This window comes from Vombatus ursinus, unplaced genomic scaffold (assembly GCF_900497805.2).
Source record: "Vombatus ursinus unplaced genomic scaffold, bare-nosed wombat genome assembly UNPS02014820.1, whole genome shotgun sequence".
NCBI classification, from domain to species: domain Eukaryota; kingdom Metazoa; phylum Chordata; class Mammalia; order Diprotodontia; family Vombatidae; genus Vombatus; species Vombatus ursinus.
The window spans coordinates 21,350,552-21,361,983 of record NW_020954598.1 but is presented as its reverse complement, the minus strand read 5'-3'; the positions used below and the strand labels follow the sequence as shown (position 1 = coordinate 21,361,983).

At 38.3% G+C, this 11,432-nt stretch overlaps 1 protein-coding gene and 1 pseudogene across 4 annotated transcripts in view; one reads left to right on the top strand and one right to left on the bottom strand.

The window, feature by feature from the left end:
* DCAF1 (DDB1 and CUL4 associated factor 1) overlaps positions 1–11,432 on the bottom strand; it is an 83,789-nt gene that overhangs the window by 40,651 nt on the left and 31,706 nt on the right. For all 4 annotated transcript variants that reach the window (XM_027837024.1, XM_027837027.1, XM_027837026.1 and 1 more), the window contains exons 5-8: positions 11,076–11,189; positions 5,658–5,795; positions 4,068–4,571; positions 3,579–3,680 (exon numbers count right to left, since the gene is read on the bottom strand). In XM_027837024.1, the coding sequence (XP_027692825.1) occupies positions 3,579–3,680; positions 4,068–4,571; positions 5,658–5,795; positions 11,076–11,189 (858 nt within the window). The remainder of the gene's footprint in view (positions 1–3,578; positions 3,681–4,067; positions 4,572–5,657; positions 5,796–11,075; positions 11,190–11,432) is intronic.
* LOC114024123 lies at positions 1,376–1,844 on the top strand (annotated as a pseudogene).

Here is an 11,432-nt window from a genome sequence, read left to right as displayed (position 1 = left end):
AATATGATCTCCCAGCTGAAGCATGTGCCCAGAGGCTTCTGTCAAGAGATTTACAAGCTCCGGAATATAACACATTGACACTATCAGAGGTAGCCCATCTGATTTTGACCACAAATCAATATTCCAGCCAAACTGTACTACCAGCTCTTTCCTGAACTCGACATTAGGGACATTCTGTTGTAGTGAACAGAACAGTATACTCAGTTGATTGAACCTGAGTGGGAATGCTACCTCTGATCCTTACTGCCTACGTGACTAGAGGCAAACAATTTAATCTCTCCAAACCTGTTTTTTTCATGTGTAAAATGAGGATACTACCACCTGTCTCACAGGGTTGTTTTGAGGGTCAAATCAAAGAATGATATAAAACACTTGACAAAACGTCAAGCACTTCTTCAGCTATTATGATGATGACAATCTCCTGCCTCTAGGCCAGCAGTTCTCCAACACGTTTTACTCACAGCATGCTCTTCTTTACCTTAAGTGATCATGGCACACTGAACACTGAAGCTAGCAACAAAGAACAGTAGCTAGGCAGTTGGGCCTCCAGACCCATGACCTGGCCCCATGGGATTCTCCCAACTCTGAAGATAGAGCTGCTACTGTGACCTTCCTGCTGCTAAGCCAAAGCTAGCACACAGCCAACTGCAGCTTTGAATGGAGGATTCTATGACACCCATAATCCTGGAGAACCATAGCTCTGTGTGATTGTCTGGGCCATCTCCCAGGTTTGTAACACCCTTCTTTCCTCATTTTTGCTTTCACGTTCCTTTGACTCCTTTACGGTCCTAGTCAGATGCCACCCCTTCCATGCAATATTCCCTGATTACCTCTGCAACTAAAAGTATTTTCTTCTCCTCTTAAAGTATTTGCAGAGAATTTCATCTTGATCTTTACTCTACACCACCATACTCTGTGTTGCATCACACTTACCTGTGTAGAAATCATATCTTCCCTAGCAGAAAGTAAACTCCACACAGGCAGAGCTTGCCATGTTTTACCTTTGTATCTCGAGGGTCTAACACAGGCCTGCACAACCTGCAACACTTCCCATGAAAAATGTAGAGGAAAACATCCTTTGTATGTAGAGGAAATCTTTTGGCGTGCACAGCAGCCGGCTATAAGCTATAGTAGGTTGTGCAGGTCTGGTCTAACCCAACGCCTTCCTTGCATACAAATGGTAGGCACTTAATAGAACATTTGTTGATTGACTATACTCCGCACTCATTAACTTCTTCATTTCTTATTCTTTTTTTAAATTTCTTTTTTTATCTCCCTACAGTGCCTAGTATGGTGTACTAAATATTATTTAAATAGGTTCCAATGAGTACCTTTTAGCCCCTGTCCCTCCCCAGCTCGAGATAATGTACTAGAAATGGCATCCCCATCGGTCCATGCAGTCAGTTTCACTTTGTTCCCTAGCACTGGAAGCATGCCGGGATCCCGAATCACAGAGCCCTGAGGTTCCAACATAGTAAGAAGAAGCCGCCATGGGATCCACCCTGCTGGATGCTGATTCCCGTGTAGGGGACATTGTACACAACGATGGAGCATGGCTCCTACCTGGTTTGGAAGGAGCTGGGAGGCTTCACAGAGAAAGCTCGGGTGTTCCTGGGGCTCTATTCAGGGCACCACCCTTATTCTTTGGTGCTCACCAAATGGGTGGGGGCCTGGTGGAGATCTTCCTGAGAAGTGGGGCTACAGTGGTTACCACTTTATCCTGGAGTGCCCAACAGCTTCATGTACCCATACCTAGCCTGATTTGGATGGTGATGGCCACCACCCTAAATTACTGTGTCTGGAGGGATGACAAAGACAAAAAGTGTTGCCATAATTCAGAATAAAGGAGGTCTAAGGTTTACGGTTTTAAGACAGGTCTCAGAAACGAGATGAGAGGGTTGCTAAAGCTGACTTGAGGTTCTTAATTGGAAGCCTTCTCCTTAAGCTGGTCAGCTTGACAAGGAATAAAACATCCCCTCTGCAGCTGGAGGCCACCCAAAAAGTGGCATTTCATTTTAAAATTTCTCTACTGGTGTTTCAAAATATAATGTGAAAGTTGGTCTATGACTAGTTCCAGTTTTTTAAATGACCCTGAGCTCCACCATAAAACAGTCATCATGTCTCTCAGCAATAGAACCAAGCCAAGCTTGGTCCCACCATTTTGGTTATATTGTAGTGGCTCATCTTCCCAATTTTTACATGCAAAATAAATGGCTCAACTATATTGTGATGTAGATCCGTGATGTAGATCTGAGGTTCTTTCTGAAACTCACTTGAGTATATACAGAGTCTGTTAAAGGGGAGATCAAGTGCGTGGTCTGGGAGCCCCAGAATCACAGGATCTAGAGATTAGAATGGTACAAGCCATACCTCAAAGAAATCCCCACTGAAACACATCCAACAGCAGGTTGTTCGGCCTTTGCTGGCAGATTTCTAAGAAGAAGGATTCCACTCCCCCCACCAGGCAGCACATTCTACTTTGAGGCACCCTTAAAGGACTAGGAGTGATTTCCTGCCACCCAGCCTCAATCTGCCTCCCCACAGCTTCTACCCACTGCCATTGGTTCTGCAAAGAGAATAAAACTAATCCCACTCCAATTTCCACATCACAGTCCTTTTTTTTCTTTCCAAAACTTTGTTTTCATATTGTTTGACAATTTATCTATTAATGATCTTCCTTGTGTATAAAAACAAAAAAACATTATTTAAATAGTATTTACTTTTTGATAGCACTATATTTTAAAGGCAAAAGGACTTAATAAGAAATGGGAGTGGTTAACAATCTGTCTATGTGTCTATTTCCATTCGGTGTCAATAAAGATGACCTAAGGTGAACAAGCAATGATCTCTGTCTCTTCTCTAATCTTGACTAGTTTTTTATTTTAGGTTTCTAACTGCTCTTACTTGATGCAGGAGGTAAGTGACTCAATTCAACATTTAACAATGGAAATACAGAGAGAAAAAGCAATAGTTTCTGCTCTTAAAGAACTGACATTTTAAGCTGTCAAGAAAGCAGGTGCTCTCTAATACTAGAAGGACCAAGAGGGTCAACTGGTGCAAAAAATGTTCTAGTTTTACTTTGAAATAAAAATTTTCATCCTATTATCTAATTTCTTTGCCTTATGGATTAAAAAACATGTACTGCATCACGTCTTGGTCCTTTGAGGTATTCTTAAATTCTGCTACCTCTAATGTGCAATAACGTTTAGAACACTGTACTAAATACTAGGAGAAAAAAAGAGGAGAAATGACCCCTACTTTTGAGGAGTTGATGATCCATAGAGGAGACATTAACAATTTATTAAATGCCTACCATTTGTAAGGAAGGCACTGCATAGAATAAATCCAATATGCAATGTCAAAGTACTTTTACAAGTAATCATCCCTTTTGTCTGATATATTAATTTTCCACCAATTTCTGTTATAGTTACTACACTTTGACTACAGTTGTGCTACAGCCATTTAGGATATTTTTGCAGCCCACATATAATCAAGGTATAGTGTGCATGCCGCCTGAAGAAATGCTAAATGTGCCAACAGATTTTATCTAACCAGTACCTTTATATTCTACAATTTACCTTCAGAGCCTCAAAGGTGAGTAATACATCATTTGTCCTTTTCAAGTCAATATAGAACATCATCAGCTCCCTTGATCCAAGCTGCATGAAAATGGGAAGCAACTGAAAGAACAAAAAAAGTAAAAATCCTTTGGGGTTACCCTCCCAACATTCAGTTTCATCCTATGGGGATAAAACACTTGACCTACTTTTTCTACTCTTCCATAGGAGGATGAAAATTTAAATGAAGCCCTTCAGGCTCTTCAGAAGGAAAAGAGGCATTATTCAAGTCAGGAAACAATTATCGCCATTTTCACTAAACAAAAAAATAAAATGGAAACACACACACACACACACACACACACTGCAGAAGCTTTTGCTAATTTGGTTCATAAAAACCCATGCTTCATACTATCACAATAGTATTTCTTATTACAATAACTCATCTCCCCAAAATATACAGAAAGTTCACCTCAAAGGAAAAAATACATTTTATACCTCTATACATACCTCCTGATACTCTCCTAGTGGGGTTAAGTACTGAAGAATAAGTCGTTTCTCTATAGCAGAAGTCAAAGGATAAAGGGTATAATTAGTACCAATAACCCAAGGGGACATTTCTGACCAGCTGCTGTTAGAGAGCTCAACCAACATGCGTTCTGGCTCAGAGGTGGAGAAGCCCAACTTTTGTTTGGCCTTTCTGAAGCCATCTCTGTCACCCTGTTTTGCCATTTTACTTTTTTTCAACCCTCCATCCTCAAGTTTGGTGGTTGAATTCACTCTGCTACTGGTCTTATGGCCTGAATCAAGGTGAAAGGAAATCTCCATATCCCCGGAGGTCTCCTCCTGTTCTCCATCCATTGTCATTTCCCCATAGTCCATGTCCACCGCTTCCTCATCCAGGGGCAATAGCGGTTCCGAGGACAACTTTCGAGGGCTGGGACGCTTATTTTCCTGCCGTAAAGTCATTTCATGCACCTGCAGCTCCCTAAGTCGCCGGAGCACTAAAGCCACCTGGAAACACAATTAAGAAAAAGTGAGCAACACCAATGAACACTGCCTTATTCTGCTATCTTAGTTCTGCAACCCTAGAATTTAATGGGGGGAAAAAAAGAGCTTCTAAATCTCACTACCACAAATAAATAAAATTAAATTGCATCATTATCTTTGTTAGTTTAAAAATTTTACTTACAATCAGAATCAAGTCTCATCAATTTCGCATCCCCCAAATACTCTTTCCCTGAGAGCCTTTACCTTTAGTTGTGAAAGTAATATTTGCCAAATATTACTGAACTGCAGGAATAAAGTCAGGACCATAGAAAAATATGTATTTTTCTACAGAATCCAATAAAGACAATGGTTAAAAAGAGTGCCTCATTCTTTATGTAATAATACATATGATTCTATAAAGGAAATCAATACCAACACAACCAACTTATATAACATGTTAACCACTGACTACAGATGCTTGGACCAAGCAAGTCATACCACTGTACCCAAAAAGACACACATTAGCAAATGTTTAAGAAATTCCTGTGAAAACAGATTGTAACTACTTTTCAACAACTTTCACTTGTTATTTTTAAAGTCCACATGGCACTAGAAATACTTACTGAAATAGGTGCATCAACATGTCTAATGACACTATATAAATAAACCTTTCCCCAAAACGACCTACAATTTGCCTACCCTTCCCACAAAGTGACAGATGACTCCTGCTCTTATTTTTTTAAAACAAAACAAAAACAAAGCATTTCTTTCTAGTGATCTAACAAAAATAAATACTTATCCTGGACAAGTTGACAAGTAACTTATTTAAAAAACAAAAAATGATGAGCAATTAAGATAAGAAATACAGCACTGAAAAGTTCAAGAAAGGATATCACATGGTACAATAAAGAGAAAAGGTAAGGGCAGAGTGTACCACCAGGAGACATCTGTGCCACTACAGCTGCATCAAGCACAGCAGCAATCCCACCTGCCCGATGACAAATGGGAAACATCTGCATCAGATTTAAATGGCAGGAAGGAATTTTTATTTACAAAGCATCACCATCCTTCTCTGCCTCCATATAAAATTCATTCCAATCTGGTCATTACCAGCTGTGAGTTCTCATCCCTATAGTTGGCAGCAATATCTTGGTTTTCCATAGCACCTCCCAACAGTCCAGTAGAGTAAGTCCTCAGTGGTTGATCAGCCTCTCTTGCCCATTTGAACAGGTTCTCAACAATTCCTTCCTACAGTTTAAGGGGGAGAAAACAGAACAATTCAGAAGGCACACCTTTTCAGAATTCATCTAGATAAAATTCTGAATTTTCCTCATTTCCTTTCTTTCCAAATCCCTCTCACTCAGCTCATCATCCACAAATTGGAATGCTTTATTTTAAAATTCCTGAATATTTAAGATACATTTCTGAGCAATGTCCAGTCATTATCACAGTTAATTCATGCATACTACATAAGGCAGCAAAAGAGGGCATGGACCGCCTCAAGGAAAGATCACCTACTATCCATGTCACTAAAGTAGATATCCTAAAAGAGACACAATGCAGTTTGGTATCTCCTAAGATTAAATTTTACTGGGAATATGACTGCCCCTAAATCCAATTATATAGCATTAACCCTTTACAATGTCTACCCTGCTGAAGTTCCATGCAAACCCACGTTCCTAGAGTTTAGAGAGAATGCAGATATCAATGTAGGCATACATTAGACCTCTATATACTCACACATGGCCCTCACAGGACTTTAGAGGGTGGAAAAATCCAAATAATTGGGTCTTCTTCATCTTAGAGCTAACAAGCTCACATCTCCTGCTCCCCTAATTCCTGCGATCCAGGGTCAAAGCCTGAGGTACAAAACTATTTTCCCTGTTACTTCTGCCCACAATCTCATTCCCATCCAGCTCCATCCCTTCCTAGTTCCTATCCTCTTCTACCTTCCTGTTCCACTACAACCTCTGGAACACCTAATTCTATTATTAGCAAACTTCCCTAAATCTCATCTCTCACTCTTCTATTCTGACACTCATGATAACTTGCACTGTCTAGAAGATATCACATCCCAGAATACCCTCTCTACTGTGGTTTGCTCTTTCCCTCATCCCTCCTAACAAACTGGATCAGTATTCAACAAACTCCTTGCAAACCACCACCACTTCTAGACCCACTTTCTCCTGCCATCACTGGTAAACCGCTCCTCTTCTGAGACTGACTTCATCTAGAGTTTTATCACCCAGTCCACATCTTTAGTACTATAATCTACTGACCTCTAGGGTACTTTTTCTCCTTTCTAATGGAGCTCAGTACCTCACTCCTAGCTACATCTGTCATCATACTTGAGGACTTCAATATACACAATGATTTTCCATTGGACACACTTAGCCTCCCAGTTCATTAATCTCCAACTCTCATGAAAAATCTTTACTCCAGCTCTGCTATCTACAGGAGTGATGATACTTTATATTCAATTCAGTGAGTACTGATAAAGTACTGAATATGTGTTAGACACTGTATTAGATGCCCGGGACACAAAGACGAAAATTACAACTGCCTCTGCCTTCAAGAAGTTTACATTCTACTCATCATCAATAACTGTGCCATCTATATAATCTTAAAACCTGAAATTCTCAACTCAGATCAAAATAGCTCATCTCCTTCCATCTTTCACCCTGTTTCACTTTCCCTAAACTTTACTCTGGCCTCACCAGAGCTTCAAGATTCCTCCATCCCACCCTAGCCCAATCAGTCATCCTTCCTCTGGTCTCACTGTCCTTGGCTCAGCTACACACTGTCCACCCCTGAATCCCCTCACTCCCCTGTTCTTACACCATTCACACACTTTAACAATCTTCAACCCTGGTCATGACCATTATCAACTGTCTCTGCTCCTATTCTCAGACTTATTAAGACCACTGAAGGAAATCACACTAGCATGTGGTTAGAGACTCATTAAAATAATAACAAGAGCTGACACATAGATGGTGCTCTAATACTTGACAGGCAGCATGACACAGTAAATAGAGCGTCAGTCTTGCAAACAGAAAGACCTGACTTTAAATCCTGCCTCCAACACATACTGTGTCACCATAGGCAAGTCAGTTCAGCGCCCCCAAGTAATTATCTCAGACTATATGTAAATTACAGGTGAGTTGCTGATCTGCATTAATGGAAAGAGTTTGTATATCACAACTTCCTGACATCAGTGAAATCACATTATCTGGACCAGAAAAAAAAAAAAAACAAAGAAAATATAATGTGCCAAGCACTTTACACAATTAGCTCCTTTAATATCCACAATAAGTTTGTGAGGTAGGTACTAATGGTATTATTATCCCTATTTTATAAATGAGGAAACTGAAGCTTCAAAAGGTTCTAAATGACTTTTCCATGATCACACAACCAGTTAGTATCCTAGGTAGACTTCAAACCCAGTTGTCTTCAGAATTTAAATTCAGTGCCCTTTCCACTATACCAAACCATCTCCAAATCATGTTATTCAGTCTCAACAAAACCTTCACTGTCACATGGTTATCCTTTCATTGTTCTTTTTTAAACAATGGATAGTTCACCAAGCAGGGAAGAGAGACAGATTTGGAAATTAAGGTATTGTAAAAACAAAAGTTATCATGAGATAAGTAAATAGATAGCCCTTTGTTTCAAGGAGAAGCTTGGGAAACTACTAAGTTTTTTTTAACAACTCCAAAATGATCCAATCTAGTATCCTCTATTGGTTTAGTTCTTGGCCCAACCCACTGCCCATCTGTAGTATTTGACCAAGATAAATACACTGATAAATGAGCTCTTTAGGATGTTCCTCTAAATGTACCTCATGGTATTGATAATAGGAACTCTTCATTTACTTGTTTTTTCCTACGTGAGTGATCAGGTTAAATTCTTTTGAGTGATTATGAATCTCATTAAGGAGGTTCTGTAGTGTTCCAAAGCTTGATATAATCAGTACAACCAGCAAAATCTATAAAGAAGAATACTGGAGGCCCTCATCTAAAACGAATACTTCTATGACTTGGATTTTGTGTTCAATATCGTCCATTACAAAAGCAAACACAAAACTACCTGTTTTATGTTGCCCTTGATATTAACAGTGATGAATTCACTGGCAAGGAATCTTGCTAAATTTTGAGGTATGCAGGGGGGACACCTTATTGGAAGAGAATCTAAATTGGTGCTTTACTCTATTCAATCAAATGCTTTTTAGTCAACAACCAATAAGCACAATGGGATCTTGCATTTGTTACATCTTTCAATCAATTGTTTGATGGTAAATATATGGTCTAGTACAGAGTTTCACTTACAAAAAAGCCTATTTGTTCTCAACTAATACCCTCACCAGGTATAACCTTAATGCATATGTAGATTATTCTTATAAAAATTTTGTATAGATGGGAAAGTGTGTGTGTATCAGTTGAAATTTTCTTGGTCACCTTTTTTTTGGGTACTGAAGACAGAAATTTTTCCTATGCCTTTATGGTCTCCAGCAGTTGCTTTTCCTACCTTTATTCCTTTCAGTGCTACCTTCTACATCTTCTGTAAGTACATTTGGGGCTAAAGTCCAAGTGTAATGGCTCCCTTGATGGAGAAGTGTTATAAAAAATCTTTGCAGATCTTTTTCCTTTTTCATTAATGTATTGTCCTCTTTCCAGTCTCATCTTTAAATGCTCTCAGAATGACTTTTGCTTAGCCAAGCTTTCTTTAAATTGGTTTTACCCTCTACTGTTATTATGAGATGATGCTCCAAACCAAACTTCATTGTAAGATTTTACGGATAAATTCATTGTTTAAACTGGGGTTGCATTTGGCTGCTCTCTCCATTTGAATAAGAGGTGAACTGTTTGCTAAGGTACTTTAGCGTCAGTTAGTCTACTTGAAAGCCTATTGCCAATACCTTCACTTAATTTAATACCTACCCTGAGACTTTCAGACTGCTTCATCAGACCCAACTTTAAATCTTGCCTTTAGGTAAGATAACAGTGGCTGAATCCATGTGCACAAATATTTAGAATACAGTATCTGTCTACTCTGAGCAAAGTCTAGCATTAAAATGTTTATAATGATGGATAGACAGATAGATAGACAGGCTGGCCATTTATCAAGTGGTTCCTATGTGTCAGGTACTGTGCTAAGTGCTGAGATACAAACACAAGCAAAAAGATAGTCCCTGCCCTCAAGAAGGTTACATTTAATACACAAAAGGAAGCTGAAAAGGAAAGTGGGGTGAACATAAGAATGTGGGTCCCGGGAGTCCAGTTAATCAGGTTTGGAGAGAGCACGGCTCACTCCATGAGAGCCAAAATCCATAAGGAAATGACACAGATTTATGAGCATAATCCTTTCCCCAATAGATGACTACACAAAGGATAAGAACCGACAATCCTCAAAATAATTATCAATTCCACAAATTATCAATAACACATATGATTCAAAAACTACATAAAAAGTATTCAAATTCTTTACTAGTCAGAAGAATACAAATTAAAAAACTCAGATATCACATTCAGATTACACTAACAAAGACAGTTAGAATGATGAAATTTAATATTGGTGGGGTCTTATGTAAAAACAGGCATACTATTTTATTGATTATAGACCTGCACCATTGGTGCAATCCATTTGGAAAGCAACACATAATAAGCACTACAAAATTTTTCATACCCTTTGATCCAGTTATCCCACTAGTAGGATTATAGATATTACTTACAGAAAAAAATTGTATAAAAATATTCCTAACATCATTTGTAATAGCAAAAATCTGGCAACAATCATATGACCAATAACCATGTGACTAGTTGGCTCAAACTGTAATGTGATGGTAAAGGAACATTATTGTGTCATATCAAGAAATGAAAAGGGTGAAAAACACAAAGAATTATAGGAAAAGTTATATGAAGCAATGCAGTAAAGACAGTAAAACGAAAAGAATATATATACTGACTACAGCTAAGTGATCAGTGGATAAAGCACTGGGCCTAGAGTCAAGAAGACCAAAGTATAAATCTGGCCTCAGGCACTTCTTAGCTGTGTGACCCTGGAGAAGTCATAACCTGGTCTGCCTCAGTTTCCACATATGTAAAATGAGGATAATAAAACAGTAAGACCTTACCTCTCAGAGGTGCTGTGAGAATAAAATGAGATATTTGTAAAGCACATAAATGCCAGTATAGTAATTAAATTACTACTATTAACAAATTCTGGAGAAAACTACACAGAAAAGAAAAATTTCAAAATGAGATAGAGAAATAATGACTTACTATGATATTAAACTTAATATATATTTTTAAAAAACAAATTAATGGAGTTTACAATTTCCTGTAAAATTTTTGTTCTTTGTACATGAGTAGTCTTATTAGAGGTTAAATTTATAATTTTTTTAATGTGATGTCTCTAAAAACATTAGAGCAACAGATTTTGTTAAGCATAAATTGTGTACATTATGTTATAAAGTACATAGTGGCATAGAATTTTAGAGATAAGTTAAACACCTTTCCTTAAATTAAGTACCTTTTCTTGAAACACAACAGCAGTTTCCAGACCAGGCATGATATCTAACAAGAGTCTGCAAGCAGCAGTGTTCAAAGGAGGCTCTCTGCTAGTCATCACATATGCATTCACCAACTATAAGTAGAAATACAGGAGAAGCACTAGTGAGAAATACAATCTAGGCAAATTAAGGCAATGTAATAAATCCTTCATCAAAAAACACTGTCAATCAATACCTAACCCTTCAATTATTATAGGCAGCCTTCAGGTACACAGCATTGAAGAAGGTAATAAAGAATATGTAGCTTTAACAGTGCCGGCAAAATATGACATACTTACATAAAGAAAAATGACATGATGAAAGGTAACCTTTAAGAA